Source organism: Vulpes lagopus, chromosome 7 (assembly GCF_018345385.1).
Source record: "Vulpes lagopus strain Blue_001 chromosome 7, ASM1834538v1, whole genome shotgun sequence".
Classification (NCBI taxonomy): Eukaryota; Metazoa; Chordata; class Mammalia; order Carnivora; family Canidae; genus Vulpes; species Vulpes lagopus.
This window is the reverse complement of record NC_054830.1, coordinates 21,246,486-21,270,108: the sequence shown is the minus strand read 5'-3', so window position 1 is coordinate 21,270,108 and position 23,623 is coordinate 21,246,486. Positions and strand designations below refer to the sequence as shown.

Sequence of the window (23,623 nt, the reverse complement as noted above, 5' to 3'; positions counted from 1 at the left end):
TTCTAGATACTGAGAAGGCCTTAGAAACACAAACTTAGTATAAAGAATATTTAAAAATGAGCACTCTCAGCACCCTAATTATGATCTCTAAATGCCATTTGACTTGAATAAATTAGAGCTCCTTGGAGATGAAGCTGATTCCTGGACTGGGGCAGGAAAGGTACAAGCTGAGCCTGGGGCACCATTCATACCAAAAGTAAGAAAGATGTCAGTGACTGTTTACTAGGGTCATGTCAGAAGAGATTCTTTCTGGTTAAAGACAAGACAGTTTGAGCATCAGTAGAATAATGAACAGTTTTTTTTTTTTAAATTTATTTATGATAGTCACAGAGAGAGAGAGAGAGAGAGGCAGAGACACAGGCGGAGGGAGAAGCAGGCTCCATGCACCGGGAGCCTGATGTGGGATTCAATCCCGGGTCTCCAGGATCGCGCCCTGAGCCAAAGGCAGGCGCCAAACCGCTGCGCCACCCAGGGATCCCGAGCATCAGTAGAATAATAGCTGCGATAGGCTGAAACATGTCATATATGATCTAGTCATTAATTTCCTAGTGAGACTTGTCAACAGAACTCTTATTGATTTCTTTTGGAAGATGCTAGGGAAGCCACTGATGATTTTGTAGGCCCAGTAAATATGGGGAAGATAAAGAGAGTCAAACATATATCCTGGCTTTTTTTGTACCTCAAGGTAATGAAGTAGTTGAAGAAGTGAAATTTTTCTTTAAAAGATATTTTGGTTAGTAAACTAAAAAGGGATGATAGAAAAATCACCTTATTGATTGATTGATTTTATTTATTCATGAGAGACACAGAGAGGCAGAGACATAGGCAGAGAGAGAAGCAGCCTCCCTGCGGGGAACCTGATGCGGGACTCAATCCCAGGCCCCCCGATCACGACCTGAGCCAAAGGCAGACGCTCAACCACTGAGCCACCCAAGTGCCCCTAGGAATTGGCTTCTAAATATTCTGTGGTTGGGTGAGGTGGACTGTGTGAGAGTATAGATCATCAGGGATTGGCAAAATATCTGCAAAGTGCCAAACAATAAATATTTTAGGCTTTACAGGCCATGTGATCCCTCTTAATAGCTACCTAATGCTACCTTTGTAGTGTGAAAGCAGCCACAGACAATGAGTAAACAAATGGGCATGACTGTGTTTCAATAAAACGTTATTAATTACAAAAATAGACAGTAGGCCAGAATTAGCCCACAAGTTGTAGTTTGCTAACAACTCCTGGAAAGACTGACCGTGAAATGACAGTTGTTGAAGCTAGGGTATATGGGGGTCATCATACCCCTTTTTCTACCTTTATATATGTTTGAGGATTCCCATCCTAAAAAATAAAGTAGTTAACTTTTGGATAAATTGGGCCCAACTCCCTGTTACTGTATTCTCTTTGTTTTGTGTACACTTCTTATTAAACTAATCAGGAAATAGGTCTATCTAGAGGGTGATTTTTTTTTAATCTCCGAAAGAAGTTAATATGTTGGACTCAGATATTAAAAGTACAAATACATCTCTAAATCATTTTCACTGGTGGTTTAACTGCTCTGTATTAGGTTGAGTTTCGTTTCTCTGTGTTCTGTATCTGACATTATGAGTAATCACTCATTTATTTTCTCATCTAGGCATCAGAGATAAAGTGTCTGATTGGAACGAGTTTCTGCGGCAGACCCTTATGGGAGCATGTAGCCCTCCTGTTCCGCTGCTAGAAGGCGTGAGTATTACTGCTTGCAGAATCAGGTGGAAAACCCTTTTCATCTTCGGTGGTATTTCCTGTCTAAGGAATCTTAAAATTGGTTGTTCATTTATCACTCTACAGCAAATAAGCATTGTTACTACAGACATAGACAATGGGTACTGGCAGGTTTAAACTTCTCCTCAGAGGTTGCCAACTGGTGCCTTTCTTAGTACCTAAAATGTTCTGAATTAGTTGCTAACACATAAAAATCTAGTTTTCCAGATTCTTTTGTGAAGTTGGAAGATAATGGCCTTTTTTGGGCTCTGGAGCTGAGCAGGTGTTGATTCTACTTCAGGAATTTTAACTCCCACCCCAGGTGACTTGAGACCTCCGTTTCTGTAGCTCGGAAGACATTGGACCTATTGAATTCTTAACCGCTATGTGCATTCAGCAGTCCTTTTAAATTAGTGGAGCTTTTTAGCTTGTTAGTGAATATAATATAGATTTCTTGTTTTTGTGAAATCAGTTTATTGGTTTTGACATTTCTAAGTTATATTTTGTCACTTTCTGTCATACCAGTTATATTCTTTGTGGCATATGTGGAATGCAATGTATGAACATTCCAATTTCTCTACATTTTTGCCAACACTTGTTACTCTCTTTTGGTTATAGCTATGCTAGTGAATATGAAGCAGTTTCTCCTTTTGATTTGCATTTTCCTAATGCCTAATGATGTTGAGCATCTTTTTCTGTACTGTTTGCTGTTTGTGTATCTTCTTTGGGGAAATGTCTCTGCCCATTTTTAAAATGGATTGTCTTTTTATTATAGAATTGTAAGAGTTCTTATATTCTGATAACAAGTCCAGGTCAGATACATGATTTCCAAATACTTTGTGGATTGTCTTTTCACTCTCTTAATGATACTGTATGCAGCACAAAAGTTTATTTTGATGTAGTTTAGCTTATCTATTTTGTTGTTATTTGCACTTTTGGTGTTATGTAAGAAGGCTTTGTTTAATGCAAGGTCACAAAGATTTAGTCTTTTTTTTTCTTCTATAAGTTTTATGGTTTTGACTCTTACATCTAATTCTGTGATTCATTCATATTCACCTTTAAAACTTGATTGGTAAATACTCAATTTCCAGTTGATCTTTTTATTTTATCTTCTGACTCATTTCGTTTAGCCAGTGTCTGGCACACACTAAACAAACCATAAAATTTTAATGAATGAATGAAATCATGAACAAATGAATTACTAGATATCCAGCTCTACATTGACCTTGATTCTCCCATCCTGATTTTTAGCTGTGAACGTGTTCCTTCATTTGTTCATATGTTCTTTTGCATTTATATAAATCTATAAGTGTTGCAGACCAATTCTTATTAGGAAAAAAATGGGAGTTTGACTAATAAATAGTTAAGTGATGATATTGGAATCAGCATTCCCTTTTATTCTTTATTGTAGCTTTTAATATGTATCTAGAGTGATAGCTAAACTTTTCCGTTCCATCAGCATAATCAAAACAACTGGTTTGTAGGAACAGTATTGTGAAATGAATAAAAAATCAGAAACAACTGAAATGCCATCAGTAGATAAGTGGATAAATTACTGCCCATTTAGAACACAGAATATCAATAAAAACAGTATAAAAGAATAAAGATTTATATGTGCTATAATAGAAAGATAGCTGTGATGTATTAAGTGAGAAAAACAAATTGAAAAAGAGTATACAATGCTCCCGTTTTTCAAAAAATGTGAGACAGATATAGGTAGATGTGTTGACTTGTGTGTAGGAAATCCGGTCTAGAGTGGGTGTGAAAGTATTTTTTGTGGTTCTTTCTTAGAGGTGATTTTGACTTTTGTTGTTATTTTTCATTTAATGGTGATCATATTTGCTTTCATAATCAGACTAAGTAATGATGATAATTTAAAAGTTTTTACTAGATTAAACTATACAACATAATCTTAGAGACAGAGGTCTGTTAGAATAGTTTCATTGCATTATAAGTAGAATTTTCTTTAAGATAAACATTTTCATATCATCTAGAAATAATATTATGGAGACTTGTATGAGATTAGGCCTTTCAGTGTCATGGCTTTGAGTGGGTAGAAATATAAAGGCTCATTTGAGATCCTTTATAACTTGACTTTTTAAAATGCCATCTGAACTCCTTGTAATCATTTTACCTCTTGTACCCACAGCTCCGCAATGGGAGGAATCCTTTAGATCTCATTGCTCCAGGCTCCAGGCTAGAATGTCAAGCTTTCCGTGACTCGTTAAGCACTTGGATTGTTACTGTAGTAGAAAACATTGGGGGAAGGCTGAAGCTGCGTTATGAAGGACTTGCAAGTTCTGACAGTTTTGAGCTTTGGTTGTATTACTTGGATCCGTTTCTTCATCACGTTGGTTGGGCTGCTCAGCATGGATATGAACTGCAGCCCCCATTAGGTGAAGAGTAATATAACATTTTTCTTTTAACTGTTACATTATTGTTATATTATGCTTTTATTAATGTTGATGAGACTGAAAAATGTGTTATTCTGCATATTACAAAAGCATAATAGAGATGTTTCTTTTGGTTTGCTAATTTAGCAATTTGCCACACATATTGATGTACCTTATGGACTCCTGCCTCAACGCATACTGAATCCTTACCAAAGTTGAAGAAAAATTCTCTAGGTAGTATTTAGATAGGTGTAGGAATAGGATAGGTCTTAGTTCAAAGAGAACTGTTGATAGGAAGAAATAACAATGATCTCAAAACTGGAGTTACTGTTTAAAGCAATTTGCACTTATGTGCCTTTGTTTGGGTGTTATATGATTTTGTGGCCTACAGCAGTCCTTATGATCTTGCTACAGGTTTTTAAAAAAATTTTTTTATAAAGATTTTATTTATCTGCGAGAGAGAGCACGAGCAGGGGGAGCTGCAAAGGGAGAGGGTTAGAAGCAGACTTCCCAGTGAGCAGGAAGCCCCATGTGGGGCTCAGTCCCAGGACCCTGAGATCATGACCTGAGCCAGAGGCAGACCCTTCACTGACTGAGCCACCCAGACGCCCCATTGCTGCGGGTATTTTCACCAGGCCTAATACCCAGGCTCTGAACAGAGGGGCAAACTACTGAAGTTAAGGTACAGGCTCTGTGAATGAAGACGGTGTAAGTGGGCTGGAACCCTTTCTTTTCTCCATGGAAAGTGACTTTTTTGTTTGTGTTGGATGTCTTCAGAACAGTTATAAAGTGTGTAAATTTTCCTCATTTAAAATATCCTGTCTTAAAAATAAATAAATAAATAAATAAATAAATAAATTAATTAATTAATTAAAATAAAATAAAATATCCTGTCTTGTTTTACAAAAGCCATCCGGCATCTGAAAACTGAAGCTGAGTGGCAAGAGATCTTGGCCAAAGTGAAAGAGGAGGAGGAAGAGCCATTGCCATCCTACTTATTTAAGGTAAAAACCAAATGTGATGGATCGGTTCTTCCCTTCTCACAGCAGAGTAAGGCAGCTGGGGGTGGCAGGGTGCACAGTAATCCCCAGGGTCAGTGAGAGTGCTGGGATGTCTGAAGGAGGAAAGAGGTTGGAAGGCTGGAGTGATGAGTGTCCTGTTTTTCTTCTAAAAAGTAGCCTAGGTCTTCTCTCAACATTTTCTTACAGCATTTGAGTCTTTTCTTTTCCACTCTTAACTCCATAGCCCTAACTCGTTATAAAATAAACTTGTTTTTCCTCCAGATGGCTTTTGTGTGCCAAATATAGAGAGTAGGAGTACTTCCTATGTTTTTGTTTCTGAATAATTTTTTCCAGGAAAGAAAATATAGGATTAAATTATTTATCAGAAACTGGACAGTTCTATTTTAATTAATTAAGAGTAGTATTCAGCTATATATGAGTATAAAATTAATGTGAAAATACTATCTTTTTATTACCTCTTGGTGTTTGCATTTCAGGACAAACAAGTGATTAGCACTCACTCATTCTCTATAAATATGAAGTTAGAAGCTGTGGACCCCTGGTCTCCTTTTGGGATCTCTCCTGCTACAGTTGTTAAGGTAACATGGGGGCAGCTCTTCTGCTAAGAATTCTTGTCAGGGTGACTGGTTTAGAAAAGTGGTTTGAGTTTTTGGTCTTCAGGCTCTGCTGATGCAAGCCATGTTTCTCCTAAGCTGTGAGGCTAGAATGACTTCTGTGCACATTTTGTATTTATACTGTCCAGTTTTCTGTGGCCCATTTGCCTGGTCACCCCAGCCAACCAAAGCTTGGATGCCAGAGGTGTGGGGCCTGGTCTTTGGGGCAGATCTCACTGTATACAGCTAGAGAGAGGATATACCCAGCAGGCAGGCTGCAGTGTCTGAGAAATATGGGCGCAGGTGACAGTGTCTATAAGGTTCAGGGCTCAGTGGGTGAGGGGATGTGTTGGGGTGGGAGGCAGATGGTCTGTATCATGAGATCTGTCTAGGATTTCTCCAGCATGGAGTCCACACTCAGACTCCAGTCTTTTGGAATGCTGACAAAAGTAAGGCTCATTCTGAGAGTAACCACAGGAGCTGGGCAGGTTATCAGGCCTTAGGGACTCTGTTACTGGTACTGAGGCACAAGAGAAGAGATCAGTTAGTCAGGACTAGAGCCCACTTACCGAGTAGAGCCAGAAGACAAGTGTGGCTAGGGGAGTGGTCATTTGGATCCTGAATTTTCTGACCTGTTGAGATTTAAATTTGTTTTGCCTTAGGAGAAGATTATTCTAAGGGAGGAATTCTGAACCTGCAGTGGGTCAGAAGGCCCTTTCTGGAGTCTGAAGGACCATGGGGAGGGAAAGAGCCAGAGCAGGTTAATAAAACCTTATTGGTATTTGAAACTTGGCCAGGATCCAAAAATCTAATATGCAAATGTGGTGAACTCCTCACTCAGCCTAAAATAAATTTTATTTGGAGCCCAAATACTTATATTTGAACATACATTCTGCTTCTTTCTTGCTGAGTAAAATGGGGCAATTTGTTTATCCTCTTTTTATTTATTTTTTTATTTTTTTATTTTTTTTTAATTTTTTTTTTATCCTCTTTTTAAATCCAGTTTCTTTATCTGCAAAGTGGAGTTGAGAATGGTACCTACCTTACTGCATTGTAAGGAAAATTAAAACTAAGTTAATGCTTGAAAAGCATTTAAAGCAATGCCTGATACATAGGTAACATTTATTGAGTACTTAGTGTTATTTTTTTAATTTTTATTATTTTTTAAAGATTTTATTTATTCATAGACACAGAGAGAGAGAGAGAGAGAGAAAGGCAGAGGGAGAGGGAGAAGCAGGCTCCATGCAGGGAGCCCGACGTGGGACTCGATCCCGGGCCTCCAGGATTACACCCAGGCTGCAGGCAGCGCCAAACCGCTGCACCACCGGGGCTGCCCAGTACTTAGTGTTATTATTCATACTCACTGTAGCTATGAAGTTTTGTAACATGTTTGTCTATGTCAGGGAAATGAGAGACACACATAAGTGTGTGTATACATGCATGTAAAACCATTTGTCTCTGTTGTCCAATTGTATGTGCAGGTTTTTGATGAGAAGTACTTTCTGGTAGAAATGGATGATTTGCGACCAGAGAATCATGCACGACGATGTTTTGTGTGTCATGCCGACAGTCCTGGTATTTTCCCTGTGCAGTGGAGTCTAAAGAATGGTTTACACATCAGCCCCCCTCCTGGTAGGTAGTTGTTCTGTTCTGAATTGTTCCTCAGGGTCTTCTTTTTAAGAAATGGGATTTATCAGGGCACCTGGGTGGCTCAGTTGATTAAGCGTCCAACTCTTAGTTTTGGCTCAGGTTGTGATCTCAGGATTGTGAGATCGATCCCCACATCAGGCTCTGTGTTCAGTGTAGAGTCTGCTTGACGTTCTCTCTCTCTCTGCCCCTCCTGCTTGTGCTCACTCACTCTCTATCTAAAATAAATAAATCTTAAAAAGAAAGAAAGAAAGGAAAGAAAGAAAAAGAAAAGAAGAGAGAAAAGAAAAGAAAAGAAGGAAGAGGATTTATCAGATGGCATCACCTGGATCTTTTGTCTGTCTGTCTCTCCTTGTGCCCCAGCCTGTCCTTAACATTTTTGGGTCCCAAGATGAGTATAAATGAAGGCCTTGATTCCATATGTTTACATATTTGCAAATTACAAATTAAGCTAAAAAACTATTAAAGATTAAGTATGTTCTGTACTCTTACTTTGACAAATATATCTTCATAACAACCTGAGCTTTCATGCAGGTTCCTAGTTTGCTCTCTCCTGTGTCTGTCGTGAGGGTACAGAGGAGTGAAGGTAAAGTACACAGGGAATGTCAGGAGCTGGCATATGGGAAAAGGCCTCCGTACCAGAGCTGGGTGGTAGGAGGCAGATGACTGTGATTTTTAGGTTTCTGAGCATCCCCTTGGAGTGAGGCTTGTCAGACTTGGGAAGAAGGTTTATGATTAAGAGCAGGACTCAGAGAAGCTGTAGGTAGGAAAGCAACAACTCATTTTCCTGGTGTTTGCGACTTTGCAAAATATAACCTTTTTTTTTTTTTTAAGATTTATTTAGAGAGTGTATGAGCAGGGGCTGAAGGTGGGGGGACGGGGCAGAGGGAGAGAAATAATCTCTAGTGGGCTCCATGCTCAGTGCGAAGCCCAACCTGGGGTTTGATCTCATAACTCTGAGATCATAACCTGAGCCGAAATCAAGAGTCAGATGCTTAACTGAATGAGCCACCCAGGTGCTCCTGCAAAATATAACCTTGTTCCTTAAATATGACATTAATTGAGCTTGACTGAAATTTTTAATATTTTTAAATTTAGACTGTCTAGACATGTCAAATGTTTTATATCAGCAATCAGATTATTTGATTGGCAGTCTATATCTTTTATTAGTAGGCTTTTGGTGAACACAGCTTCACTTTCTAAATGGTGAATGCTGAAACACTGGGCTAGAAGTACTCTGCTGTGTTAACAAGAGTCAAAAACTCAGAACCTTTTGCTGTTTATTCAGCCTTCATTCATCCAACAAACATCTATGGAATGTTTGCTATGAGCTAGACATTGGGCTTGTTTGTTACCGGGGGAAAAGTGAGTAGCACAGTCTTTCAAGGAATAAGTAGGGGAAAACAGTAATGGAGCCTCCCAGGTTCTCCATCAGTGAACAGAGTAAGCACACCTGCCTGGTGGTGGCGGGGTGGGGAGGGTGCACACCTACAGGAGGAAGTTCTTGCTTTGCTAGAAGGCTCTGGACATTCCAAATGCTTATCTTACCTGCTCCCTTTCCATGAAAAGGAAAAACAATTATTAAAGATATTGGAGCTTTCTGCATTGTTATAGACAATTCATCTGTCTCAGTAAAGAGGAGGAGAGTAGTGGACTATGTAACTGAAAATGGCAGCTAATTTACTGTGAGTCTGAGCTGGGCAGAGGAGGGACTGCAGGGGCGGTTTGGCTGTCGGGTGGTATAGTGTGGTAGCCTGCTGTGTGCCTGTGAGGTACTTAGTTCTATGCAGGGGAGAGCTGCTCAGAAATGGTGGGGCAGTGGGGCCTCCAGGCAGACGGTGGAGCCAGGGTGTCAGGTCTCAGAGGCCTCTACCAGGGACTATGGTGGACTTAAGCAGGCAGTTAAGCCCAACTCTTTTTTCTGAGATGAATTCATGATTGAGGTTATAAGAGTATTGTGATCCTGTAGAACATGAATCTGAAAACAACACTGAGAGCATTGTGTCAGGTGTGGCTAAGATGTGTAAGGGCATAGCTTCATGAGAGGAAAAAGATTATTTGCTGTCTCTTCCTTTAGAGCCTAACTTGGAATAGAATGGATAGTAAGACTGGATTTATTAGTACAAATCAAATCTAGTCATAAGTGTCTTAAATTCTTTCGGTAAACTGCCAGCAGCTACTCATATAAAATACTGTTGAAAATAAATGCGTAATTTGAAACTTGAAAGTTTAAAAATTTTATTCAAAGAATTTTAGTATATTGCTATGATTTGAGCAGAGTTGCTCTGTTTTATAACATGAAAAATGCTTTGGATTTATAGGTTGTTTTTCCTCCTCCCTAAAATGAACAAAGTCCTCAAATTAGCAATTGAGAAGTTGTGGGTGGACACCTGGCAGAATGGAAAAGCTGGGCAGGCATGTGTGGTGTGAATTATTGTTCTTATGTCCTTACCTAGGCTACCCGGGCCAGGACTTTGATTGGGCCGACTACCTCAAACAGTGTGGTGCTGAAGCTGCTCCCCAGAGGTGCTTCCCTCCGGTGAGAACCCCTGGTCCCCTCATCACCATGCTCTGGGACTACCAGGGACTGCTATGCCTCCTGTCCTCATATGGTTATTACTCAGCCCTCTCACTCAAACCAAATAAGCAACTTGTTGGATATAATAAAATGGTCCAAGGAAAAAATTCATTTACTATGGAAGTTAATTTGTTAATTTAATTGGTTTTTAAAGTTTTATCAATTTTTTTACTTAGTTGAAATCATGTTAATTTTTTGTTTGTATTATTATATTTGGTTGTTTAAAAATATGAAAAACTTAAATACTAGGTGGAAAAAATCATTAAACTTATTTAAAAATACTTCTGTGAAAATATTATATGCATTTGGTTTACAATGCCAAATAGCAGTAGAAAGCTTAAAACATAAAACAACAATTCCCTGCCCTATCCCTTTCGGTGGTCTCCCTTTCCAGGAGTACTCAATCCTCTTGTTCTCACTGTTGTTTTGATATTGTTTATACTTAAATCATTTTCAAAATAGTATGCTGCGATCTTTTGAGTCATTAATTTTAGACATGTCTATTGGTTGTATGTTATGGTAAATGAGCACTTAGCTATTTTACATACCTTTCTCTGTCTAACCCACCTCTTCTTTCTATAAGAGGCCTGTTGCAATTTTGGGTTAAAATGAATTGAATATTTACACTATGATATGCATTCAGATACTATTCACAGCTGAACACTGCATTATTTTATGATTTTTTTATTTGTCCTCAAGTTAATAATAATTACCATGTTTTTCATGACTTCATTTTCTTTTTCTTTTTTTTTAAGATTTATTTATTTGAGAGAGAGAACGCAAATAGGGGAAGGGCACAGGAAGGAAAAAGTGAGGATCCTCAAGCAGATTCCCCATTGAGCATGGAGCCTGATGTGGGGCTCCATCTCATGACCTCGAGATCATGACCTGAGCCAAAATCAAGAGTCAGGCACTCAACTGACTGAGCCACACAGGCATCCCTTCATAGCTTAATTTTCTTGTTTCTATTGCTAGTTCTTCCCATATCTTCCAGTAGCTTCTATCTGTTTCCGCAAAGGCAGTCACATCAGGAAATCTATGATTCCCATCCCTCCCACACACACATACCTTTATGAAACTTAGAGTTTATTTGAGGGGTGGGGAGACACTAATAATGTATGCTGCAGAAGTTCGCTTTCCTGACTCAGTGTATTACTGGGTTAATTGAAAGTCATCTAAATCAGGGAATCATCTTTTGATGAACCAGTCTATTTTAACTTAAGATGTGTTAATATGTATTCATTTACTAATCCTTTGGTAAGGCTTTTCCTTTGTATGTGGATTGTTAACTGGTGTTCTCTTGAGTGTTAACATAGAGTTAACACATACCCTTGTATGCCTGTATACATAACATGCACTTTATCTTTTAATCCTTCTTTAGAGTTTTTAATACCACATTTTTTAATTTTCCAGAACTGTTTCTGTTCTCTGAGTATTTACTTTAAATAACGTACTACTCTTGTTTTGAAGATGTGATAGTGTTTCTTTAACTCAGGGGATGTTAATTACCCATGCCTTCTGGGAAATTTTCTTCTTGCATAAAGTCTTCTCCACTCTGTTTGTTTTGTCTAGTTTGGTTCCTAGCTTTCATGTTTTCAGATGTCTAGTGATGCTCGGTGGTTTGCTCATATTTAAGAATGGAGAGACTAAAAGATGAAGCCGATTGGAAGCTCTGAGGCTGGGGGGTGGGGGGGCTTGTGCATCTTGAATTTCTTTTTAGGGTGGGATGTGTCTGGCAATCCATATGTTCCCATGTTTCTTCCTGGGCTTGTCATATGACCACATATTTCCAGTCTGCTTGGAGGGTAGAGGCAAGGACTGGACGGACTTCTCAGCATTCCAGGTGCATGCTGTTTGGAGCATTGTGTGTATGCCCTCAGCAGTTCCCGTGTCGTCCTGCCCAGGGATCTTCTTCTGTCTTACCTCTCTGGAGGATAAATCTTTTGTAGGAAAGGGATGGGATAGTTGCCCTGGGGTGTGGAGTAGAGGAGCCAGTGGTATGACCTAAATGCTTCTTAAATGTTTTCAACAAATCTTTTCGTTCTTTTTTTATGTTAAAAAAAACAAAGCACTCAGTTTTAGGGTGCTATCAGAAGGAAGAGAGAATAATCAAATATAGTTCAATTCTCCATTTTGACCCAGAAGTTGCAAATTTTTCAATGTATTTTCTCTTGTTCATAAGCGTTATTTATCCTGACTGCCTTTTTTATACATAGAACTAGGAACCAGACAGCTAATTGTGTGATGGAGCCCTTTATGGGAAGAGAACAAACCAACAGTGGGTGAGAGCCAGTTGGTTCAGGGCACAGAACCTTAGGTACTTTATTTTATAAAAACTCAAAGTAACCCAGTGAAGTCAGTGTTCTCAAGGTCATCTGCAGATGAAGTAAACTAAGGCAAAAGAGGTTATACAACTTGAGCAGGGTCACACAGGTAGCATAATGCAAGTGTACCTGACCTCATAAACTGCTTATAATACCAAGAGAGACAGACATTTGACTTTGCTTCATTAAGAAAGAAAACAAAGCAAAATAAATTTGTAGCTTTAAATATTACATCACAATAATATCACAAGCATCACAATATGCTTAAATATTATTATATTTAAATAAATTTGTAGGGTTAAATATTACTTAGAATAGGTCTTTCAGATGAGCACATGAGTTAATACTGAGTGTGAATTTGGATTTGATTCATTTTCCAGTCCATTTCTGAGCATGAATTTAAGGAGAATATGAAGCTTGAAGCAGTGAACCCTCTTCTCCCTGAAGAAGTGTGTGTTGCCACTATTACTGCAGTGAGAGGCTCCTACCTGTGGCTCCAGCTGGAGGGTAAGTGCTGTACCCCTAAGAAGCCTTCCTGTGGCCGCTGCTCTATCCTGTCTGCTTATCCCTATGATGTGGCTTGTTAGACTTCATCAACTAGCTAAATAGGGGTCTTGCTAAGACACTTGTAATTTGTAATGCAAGATTCTTAGCTAAAAATTTATCTTCCTGTCCTTGACTTTCAAATTTTAGGAAATGAATGTAAATAAAAAGCCTTTACTGCAGTCTCCTGTTTTCTGAAGGGGAAGTATAAGTCAAATGGCATATATTTTGATGTGACCAGTATATGTGCAAGAACATTAACAACACATGGTTCATTTAAGAGAGAATATTTTGTTTGCCCCCCAACCAATAGAACCAAAATGTATGTAAAATAGAAAAGATATAATAAAAGTAATGTTCAATGATTGGACAGATTTATGGATAGAAAGCATTTTGTGAGCACTCAGCACTGCAGTTACTGAATACGGCCTGGGTTTCTTTTTTATTTGGCTACCAAACAGACTAGGTACCTACTCTTTCCAGTTTGTAGAATTGGCATTTAATTCAGATGTCAAGGACCATATTTTACACAATCACTGCTGAGCAACATCACATCCTGAGTTAAATTCACTGGTCTACCTTCTGGCTTGTTCCCAAATACCAGAACTAATATCTCAGTGAGAAGAACTGTCACTGTTGCCTTTTGTTTTCTAGTTAGTTCATGAAATTGACTATATTTGTCAGCCATCTAAATAATACTACTGGAAGTTCCAGTTGTTTATTTGCAGTTCTGTAACTAGGGATCACCCTGTATACCTACTACCCATTTTCTTTTCTTTTTTTTTTTTTTTTTTTAAGATTTTATTTATTTATTTGAGAGAGAAAGAGCATGATGAAGGAAGAAGGGTAGAGGGAAGGGGGGAGGGAGAGAGACAATCTCTTAAGCAGATTCCCCAATGAGCCTGGAGCCTGACCCCACAACTCTGAGATCATGACCTGAGCTAAAACCAAGAGTCAAATGCTTACCTGACTGAGCCACCCAGGTGCCCCCATTTTCGTTTATATACAGGTATGCGTAGGGAATAGTTTACTTTTATTTCCTTGATGTTTGCCATATATGAAAAAATATGACTTAACATGTGAAAGGAACTTGCTCAAGAGATTTTGTGTCTGTATTATTGCAATGATAGAATACTGTCTCAGAAGGAGTCTGTGAAGAAGGCTGTTTAACTGTCTAAAACTTTTTTTAAATCTAAACAGGTTCAAAGAAGCCCATACCTGAATGTATTGTGAGTGTGGAATCCATGGATATATTTCCTTTGGGCTGGTGTGAAACCAATGGCCATCCCCTCAGTGCCCCTCGCCGAGCACGAGGTAGCTGTCTGTTTCTGGGCCAAGGGGCTGATCCTTAAATAATCTGTTGAGTGGTTACTACCAATTAGGATGAATCTGGACATTTCAGAGAAAAACAAAGTGGTGTTCTGATTGTTCCTACATAGCAAATCACTGACTGCCTCAAGTGTGGCTTATATTAATACTTTCTGTGGGTCAGGAATCTGGGTGCTCTAGATCTGAGCCCTCAGGAGCCTGCAGGCAAGGTGTCAGCCAGACTTAGCTATCTTAAGGCCCGAGGCGGGAGGATCTGCCACCATGTGTACTCATGATGGTTTACAAGATTCATTCCCTTGTGGCTTTTGGCCGGGGGGCCTCAGTTTCTTGCTGGCTGTTGGTGGGAGGCTTCCCTCAGTTTCTTGCCATGTGGGCCTCTTTATAGGGAGCCCCCAACATGGCAGTTGGCTTCCATCAGAGTCAACCAGGAAGAGATTAGGAGAAGTTGAAGAAGGTGGAAGCCAGAGGGTTGTTGTAACCTAACCTTAAAAATGTCATCCCACTGTACTCTCCCTTTTTAAAACAGCTTTACTGAAATATCATATAATATAAAATTTGATCTTATAATTCAGTTGTTTTTAGTATGTTCTAGGAGTTGTGCAAATATCACCAAACTGCATTTGAAAACATTTGCATTGTCTCAAAAAGAAACCCTGTACCCCTTGGCAGTCGCCTCTTCACCTTCTCCAGCCCCAGACAACTACTTCTCTACTTTTTTCCTACTATGTAGATTTGCCTGTTCTTGACATCTCCTATGGAATCATGCAATTTGTGGTCTTTTGTGACTGTAATGTTTTCACAGTTCATCCATGTGCTGGTGTATATCAGTACTTTGTTCCTGTATATTTTTAGTGCTATCACATTGTAGTGATAGGCCACATTTTCCTTATCCACATATCATTTGGGTTGTTTCCGTTCCTTAATGCTTATATATTATTCCGTTATGAATAATGCTGCTGTGAACATTGTCTGCAGGTTTTTATGCGGACTTCTGTTTTCATTCCTCGAGTATAACTCTATGTTGAATACATTGAGGAACCGTTAAACCATTTTCCACAGTAGTTGCACCATCTTACATCCCCACCAGCAGTGTATGAGGATTCCATTTTCTTTACATTCTCCCCAACACTTGTTTTTTTGTTGGTTTGCTTGTTTTTTGGGTTTGTTGTTATTTGTTAGGAGGTTTTTTGGTTTGTTTTTTTTTTTTTTTTTTTTTATAATAACCATACTGGTGGGTATAGGGTGGTCTCTTACTATGATCCTGATTTGCATTTTCCTACTCATTAGCTATGTTGAGCACCTTTTCATATGCCTACTGGATGTTGGTATATTTTCTTTAGAGAAATGTTTATTCAAGTGTTTTGCACATTTCTTTAATTGGGTACTTTTTAATTTTATTGTTGAATTGAAGGATTTTGTTACATATTCTAGATATTAATCCCTTCCTTATCAGATATATGATTTCCAAATATTTCCTCCCATTCTTTGGGTTGCCTTTTCTCTTTCTTGATAATGTCCTTTGATGCAGAGAAGTTTTAAATCTTGATGTAGTCCAATTTATTTTTTCTTTTGTTGCCTTTGCTTTTTGTGTCATAACTAAGAAATGGTTGTTAAATCTGATGTCTTGAAGATTTTTCCTTATATTGTCTTCTAAGAGTTTTATAGTTTTAACCTTAATGTTTAGGTCTCTTTCTTTTTCTTTTTAAAGATTTTATTTATTTGAAAGAGAATGAGAAGAGAGCATGAGGGAGAGAGGCAAGGGGGAGGAGCAGAGGGAGAGGGAGAAGTAGGCTCCCCACTGAGCAGGGAGCCTACTATGGGTCTCAGTCCCAGGACTCTGGGATCATGACCTGAGCTGAAGGCAAACACTTAACTGACTGGGCCACCCAGGTGCCCCTTTAGATCTTCTTTTTAAAACTCTTTTTTTTTTTTCCTTAGAAAGAGTAGGGGAGGGGCAAAGGAGAGGGATAGAAAGAATCTTAAGCAAGCTTCTCACCTAGCACAAAGCTCAACATAGGGCTTTATCTCATGACCCTGAGATCATGACCTGAGCCAAAACTAAGAGTTAGACGCTTAACCTACTGAGCCACCCAGGCACCTCTATGTTTAGGTCTTTGATCTGTTTGGAGTTAATTTTTGTATGTGGTATAAGGTAAGAGTCCAACTTAATTTAATTTGAGTAGTCTGTTTTCCCCAGTACTATTTGTTGAAAAGGCTGTACCTGCCCCATTGAATGGTCCTAGCATCCTTGCCAGAATCAGTTTTTCTTTTGAATATCTTTTCCTGCTTAGAAAATATTCATAGGAATTGACAGAGATAAGAGCCTTGAAATTATTTTTGATCATTGTGTAAAGACTCCTCCTACCCAGAAAATGTCCCTCAGTCTAGATATTCAGACATATCAGCACTTAATTCCTAATACTTACTAGTTAAATATATACATGCCTAGGTTTTAAATATGCTAATATTATCTTGGTACATATGTAGCTTTTCTTTTATTTTTCTTAACACTTGTAGTTTTATTTTCTTCTTTCAGTACACAAACAGAGGAAAATTGCAGTGGTTCAACCAGAAAAACAGTAAGTAATATACTAGTATGTTTGAACAGTTGACATTTGAAAGTTAGAATATCTAGGAAAAAAAATCAGTATTTCAGAGAGTATATCTCATATGTTATCTTCTCAGGTGGAAGCATAACTCTTTAATTCAGCTTTTGATAGGTTACATACTTTTCCTTATAACATATATATTTTCTGAAATGGCATTATATAGAAAGCGTAAAATGCCTTCTTAAGATGTTCCCCTAGTTGAGTTTTCTTTGGCTTTGAGAGCCTGAAAACATTTGAATAAGAGAGGAAATAGAATTTCTGCGCTGTTATTTATTAAGGAAGAGCAAAACTTTAGAGTATATGATTTTTTATAGTGAAAAAAACTTGAGGTGAAAGACAGCAGCTCTAAAAGAAAAGGTGCACTCAAAGGGGTGCCTTTGTGTTCCATTCGGAAACCCTTTGTAGCATACCTTCATACATAGCTTTTGAGAAGCAGTTAATTAGTGGTGCCTTATAAATACATGTACATGTGTGTTTCTAAACACTGGGTTTTCAATTCTGTATTAGTTTGCACAAGCTGCCGTAACAAAATACCACTGACTGGGTGGCTCAAACAACAGAAATTTATTTTCTCCCAGTTCTACAGGCTGGGAAGTCTGAGATCAAAGTACCAGCCCAATTTGGTTTCTGGCCGGGCTCTCTTCCTGCAGACTGTCAGCTTCTGCATCCTCACATGATGGGACCAGCTGGAAGGGAGAGCCAACACTCCTAGATCAGAGCCATACCTTTATTTACCTCATAAGAGCTCTGTCTCCAGACGTAGTCATGGTGGAGTTCAATGAATGAATTTTAAGGTGACACAATTCAGTCTATAGCAAATTCTGTGTAAGTTATGGCTGCTTCTCAGGCTGTGTAATAAAACTGACAGCAGAAGTAGAAAGAGAGGCTACAAAATTCAGTCCCAGGTAGAAAAGTGAGATAGCAATGCCAAAAATGTGGTCTTGGATTTCTCCTTGGCTTTATTGTCAAGATGGATTCAAAGTTTTAGTCAGAAAGTGTTCTAAAAAAAGGCCTATTTTAGTGTTCTAAAAATTAGCCTATTTCATTTATTGGTGCATAGAGAATAATTCTCTGATTTTTAAAACATAATATGTCTTTAATTTTGAAACCAATAGAAGAAGAAAACAGACCCTTATAAGAGATATTTTTGTTCTTGGACTATTGAAAAAGATGAAAACCTTACTTATGGTTTGAGAGTCCCAGAAGGAATTCTATAATTTGTTGCTCACATGAATGAAAGTAAGTTGATTTGAATATGAAGTATTATAGCGCTGTCTACAGACTGTCTGTTGGCTCATTAAACCATGTACATAGTTTTAAAAACAATTGTTTAAAAAAAAGTATGATCAGGGAAGCACCTTCTGTTACACAGTTTGCAATCTGCCACATTTGCTTTCTTCTTAGATTTGAAGGAAACTAACCTTCACGTTTTACTGACCTTGAGGATTATCTCACTATTTTGTTGTGTTATCTTGACCCAGAATACCATCCTCCAGGACTGTCCATGAGGGCCTGAAGAATCAGGAGCTGAACTCCACAGACTCAGGTATAAATAAGTATATACAGTTCTCTTTATAGAAAAGAGAACCTTTAGTTTCTTGTAATGGACTATATCTTAAACGATACATTTGATTTATAGGATGTGGCTTCACAGGATGGTTTCTTAATTTGACTTTAAAGACTTATAATTGTCTAAGTTGTATGTAGTTTAATAAGTATCTCTAGGATAATATTTCTGTCCATTTATTCTCTACTGATCACTTGTTGGGTGCTAAGGGCTCTGGAGATCAATATTCTCATCCCTGAGTTTAGATGAAGAGCCAGGGACTTTCTATGCAGTGCACTTTCCTAAGCTGGGTGGTTGAGAGGTGGATGTTTATTGTTCTTTGAATATTTTCTGTGATGTATACACATTGTGTGTATATATTTCACAATTAAAAAAATAAAGCACTGGAAAAACAGATTGTCACAGAGGCAATGCCTGATAAGTGAAGCAAGAATCATAGCTGGAGGCCAAAGCCTTTTGTCAGGAAGTCTCCCTGTAACTGCTCTTTGCTCTATTTTTGCTGGTTGTATGCTTAGCATGTTGGCTATGTGCATTCTAGCTCAGATGATGCATTTATATGTCATTTAGTAAACGCCTAGAAAAGAAAAGAAATCAAAGCTCGGAGAGGCCACATAGCTTTATGAGTAGATGGGTCAAAAATGTAACTCAAGTTCAAAACTCAAATTCTTGTCTTTTCCAATCACTGCCTTTTCATGATGTCACTTACAGGTGGAGGATCACGGCCTTTTCAAAAACAGTAATTACCTTTATTATAATAACCAATTTTTAAAAAGATTATTATTTATTTATTCATGAGAGACACACACACAGAGAGGCAGAGACATAGGCAGAGAAAGAAGCAGGCTCCATGCAGGGAGCCCGATGCGGGACTTGATCCCGGGTCTCCAGGATCACGCCCTGGGCCGAAGGTGGCGCTAAACCGCTGAGCCACCAGGGCTGCCCTGTAATAACCAATTTGCTGTACTTGTTTACTTCTGTCCTTATAGCTCTCTAGAACTTTTCCCTTTATTTAACAGGCATGATGATAGTGGCACCATTGTTCTATTCGCGATATCAAAGGGAAGGTATTTAAACTCTATTCAATAAATGACTGGCATATAACTGCTAAGAAGTCCTTTCTATTTCTTTTTTTCTAGGAACCTTGTTCATAAACATATGTTCACCCTGACAAAATAATTTTCCTTAGCATTGGATGATCATATGATTTTTCTTTTTTTTCTTTTTTTTTTTTTTTTATAGCACTAACTCATAGCACTAACTCATGGATTCCTTGTAGCTACTTAGGTGGCAGGACTATCCCCATTTTATAGGTTGGGTAAAGTGAGGCTCAGAGAGCAGAAGGGACTTGCAGAGGCATGTAGAGGCTCCGGGTCTTTTTTTGTTTTTAATTTCTATTCATTTACTTATCTATGATAGTCACACAGAGAGAGAGAGAGAGAGAGAGAGAGAGAGACAGAGACACAGGCAGAGGGAGAAGCAGGCTCCACGCACCGGGAGCCCGACATGGGATTCGATCCCGGGTCTCCAGGATCGCGCCCTGGGCCAAAGGCAGGCGCCAAACCGCTGCGCCACCCAGGGATCCCTCATATGATTTTTCTATCTAAGCTTATTAATGTGGTGAATTTCAGCGATAGATTTTTTTTTTTTCCAGTGTTGAATCATCCTTACATTGCTAGGATAACTCTCACTTGACCATAATGGTATCTTTTGAGTACCCAGCAGAATAGCATTATTAGTAAATACCTTTTTAAAAATTTCTTGTTTTTTTAAATTGAGATATAATTGACATATAACATTATATTAGTTTCAGGTGTATACCATAGTGATTTGATATTTACATATGTTGCAAAATGATCACTATAGTAAATCTGGTTAACATCTACTACCACATACTTATAAATTTGTTTTCTTTTGATGATAACTTTTATGATCTACTAGCAGTGTTCAGAAGCACAATATATTAGTAGTATTACTACACTCAGCATGCTGCACATTACATCCCCAGGACTTATTTTGTAGCTGGAGGTTTATACCTTTTGACTACCTTCACCCATTTTGCCCACTACTCTACCCCTGTCTCTGGCAACTACCAGCCTGTTTTCTGTATCTGTGAATTGGAGTTTTTTTGTTGTTGTTTTTTAAATCTCACGTATAAGTGAGATCATATGATATTTGTCTTTCTCTCTCTGATTTATTTCACTTAGTAAATGAACTCAGGGTCCATTCAGTGGTGTCACAAATAACAGTATTTATTTATTTTTTAAATGGCTGAGTAATATTCCATCCTTTATCTATTCATCTATCCATGGACACTTAGGTTGCTTCTATGTCTTAACTATTATAAGTACTGCTGCAATTAACATGGCAGGGGGTAGGTGCAGATACCTTTTCAGGTTAGTATTTTTATTTCCTTCAGATAAATTCCACCTGAAGTGGAATTACTAGATTACAAGATAGTTCTATTTTTAACTTTTTGAGGAACCTCCATACTGTTTTCCATAGTGGCTGCGCTAGTTTACATTCTAATGGTGTACCAGTGTTCTCTTTTCTCCACCTCTTCATCAACACTTGTTATTGCTTGTCTTTTTTATAATAGCCATTCTAACAGGTGTGAGGTGATAATCTCATTGTGGTTTTGATTTGGTATCAAAAGGTAAGGTAAATTTAAAAAATAAGGCAACTCTAATTTTGATGTATTATTGGCTATTCTAATATCGACTAAAACTATAGAATTAAGAAACTAATATTTTCCAAGTGACCTCAGCCATGTTCTTTGTGATTTTTGTTTTGTCATAGTTCTGGTTACCTTGGAAACAGCCTGAGAGTGTAGTTGCATGCAGGAATTTCACTGGGAAGTGCTTTTTGGGAACAGCTGCGGGGGGCGGGGGTGGCAGTAAAGGAAGCAGGATTGGGCAGAGGGAGAAGGTGAGTTGCAGTGCTCTTTGTGACAGAAATTTCTTCTGGTCCACAAGAGAGCCTTTTAGCTGGTGTGGCTACTCAGAATCATCCCTAATGGTGGAGGTACAGTGTGTACTCCCTCTCTGGTCAGTTATTGGAAGTAGGCTGCTGCTCCCTGCCTACTCACAAAGGGTAGGATCATGGGCAAGGTGTCTCTCTTTTAGTGAGAGGGTAGGCTGAGGCTAACTCCAGGATAACTTACAGTTGAGAGCCTTAAACTGCCAATTCTGCCAGTAGGAGGGAGCATACTGGACCTTAATCCTGAAGAGGGGGATCTGGGTGGCAGAGTTCAAATGGAGAAGTGGTCGCAGACATGCTGTCCTCCCTCTGTGCTGAGCCTGCATTCTTAGTTCCAGACTGAACATTCTGTGCTTCAGAATCCTATCAGCAGTGGGCAGTGCACACATTCCTTTTCCTAAAACAATGTCCATCAGTAGGATTTCTCTCTGCTTTATATGGAAAGGAAGATGCTGTAGTGTCTTTGAATTTCATATATTTATGAGTGGAATTGCCAGCTATAATGAAGGAATAAAAAACCATTACATTGAAGTATAGCTTTCACACAGAAAAATAATTGAAGAGAGGGGTCTCTGTGCCCACTTTTACCCCATGGTACTTAAAGAACTTAGAGATGTATTCATCGCATATTTTCAGCCTTCTGAGGAATCCCAGACACAGGAGGGTGCCTACTTCATAGAGCACTATCAGCATGTTAGTTTGGTGGTTCTAAGGGGATAAACTGTAGTTCTGGAAAATATTTACCCTCACTGCCTAGAAACATTCCAGAATAGATTATTGAATAATTGACCATCAAGAATCATCTTGGGTTCTCATGGGATGCCTGGGCACTCAGTCAATTAAACGTCGACTCTTGATTTCAGCTCAGGTCATGATATCAGGGTTTTGAGATCAAGCCCCATGTGGGGCTCCACATTGAGTGGGGAAGCTGCTTAAGATTCTCTTTCCCAGGATCCCTGGGTGGCACAGCGGTTTAGCGCCTGCCTTTGGCCCAGGGCGCGATCCTGGAGACCCGGGATCGAGTCCCACGTCGGGCTCCCGGTGCATGGAGCCTGCTTCTCCCTCTGCCTGTGTCTCTGCCTCTCTCTCTCTCTCTCTCTCTGTGACTATCATAAATAAATAAATAAAAATAAAAAAAAAAAAAGATTCTCTTTCCCTCTTCCTCTGCCCTCCCCTGACTCGTGTATACGTGCAAACTCTGTCTTTCTAAAAAAAAAAAAAAATCATCATGGTTTTTTTTTTTTTTTTTTCATCATGGTTTTTTAATTCATTTTTTTAATAGTTTTAGATTCTATTTATTTGAGAGAGTGTGTACGTGCATGTGCTACCTGGGGGAGGGGCAGAGGGAATCTCAAGCATACTCTGTGCAGAGCGACCCCCAGATCATGAGCCAAAATCATGAGCTGCATGTTCAACCAACTGAGCCACCCAAGGTACCCCATCCTCATGAGTTCTTAAAGTCAATCCTTAACTTCCTTTATTGATATAAGTGTGGAACTCTGAAACAGCATCACATTAACCCCGAAGTCAATCTACATGTAATTCAGGCTGTTGTTTGATTTGAGTGATGATCTCTGTAATAGAATTGTTATAAGTCTAAGGTATTTCAAGGGCACTCTCAGGCAGTGTATTAAGCTTCAAATATGTAATTTATAACTTTATATAATGGTGGATATGCTTGCCACACATACCCCCACCCCCCGCACTTTGGAAATACAGAATGGAAAATGACTGTTCTGAATATTTGTTTCTCTTCATTTCCCAGTTATGATTAATGGAAAATATTGCTGTCCAAAGATATACTTCAACCACCGTTGCTTCTCAGGGCCATATCTTAACAAAGGAAGAATCGCTGAGCTGCCTCAGTGTGTAGGACCTGGGAACTGTGTTCTGGTCCTCAGAGAGGTAAGGTTCTTGCCTAGGGCAAAAGAACTTGGAAATTTCACAGCAGTCTCATAGACTCATTCATACAAGGATCTACATGTTGTATGTTTGACAATGCTAAGTTTTATCAGAAATGAGTCACTTTTCTCATATATTGTTCTGAGAACCACACATGTCATTATGTGTGCTCCTTAGGAAACACTCACCTAAGTAGTACTTCATATAGCATGTTCACCTCTGCCAGTGTAGAAAGGGCTTTTGTCAGAGGTTTCCTGAACGCGGTGCTAGGATGAATGGGAGCGTGGTCTAGGAGTCAGAGGCTGTGTGGCACTCACAGGGGCCATGATAAAGCTACAGGTCAGCTGGACTTGCCCACCTGCTCAGCCAGGCTGCCATGCACTGGGCATACCAGATACAAGGACTGTT

General features: G+C 38.9%; 1 protein-coding gene across 9 annotated transcripts in view; it reads left to right on the top strand.

Moving 5' to 3' along the window:
- SFMBT1 (Scm like with four mbt domains 1) overlaps positions 1-23,623 on the top strand; it is a 125,110-nt gene that overhangs the window by 88,121 nt on the left and 13,366 nt on the right. For 8 of the 9 annotated variants that reach the window (XR_005988872.1, XR_005988871.1, XM_041761736.1 and 5 more), the window contains 11 exons: positions 1,626-1,714; positions 3,882-4,128; positions 5,035-5,129; positions 5,624-5,725; positions 7,222-7,372; positions 9,844-9,926; positions 12,670-12,796; positions 14,033-14,146; positions 16,698-16,740; positions 18,246-18,316; positions 23,079-23,218. Coding sequence is in view for 7 of the 9 variants with exons in the window: in XM_041761736.1 (XP_041617670.1) it covers positions 1,626-1,714; positions 3,882-4,128; positions 5,035-5,129; positions 5,624-5,725; positions 7,222-7,372; positions 9,844-9,926; positions 12,670-12,796; positions 14,033-14,146; positions 16,698-16,740; positions 18,246-18,316; positions 23,079-23,218 (1,262 nt within the window). In the remaining 2 variants the exon portion in view is untranslated. The remainder of the gene's footprint in view (positions 1-1,625; positions 1,715-3,881; positions 4,129-5,034; positions 5,130-5,623; positions 5,726-7,221; positions 7,373-9,843; positions 9,927-12,669; positions 12,797-14,032; positions 14,147-16,697; positions 16,741-18,245; positions 18,317-23,078; positions 23,219-23,623) is intronic. The other variant, XM_041761741.1, reaches the window with a different exon arrangement.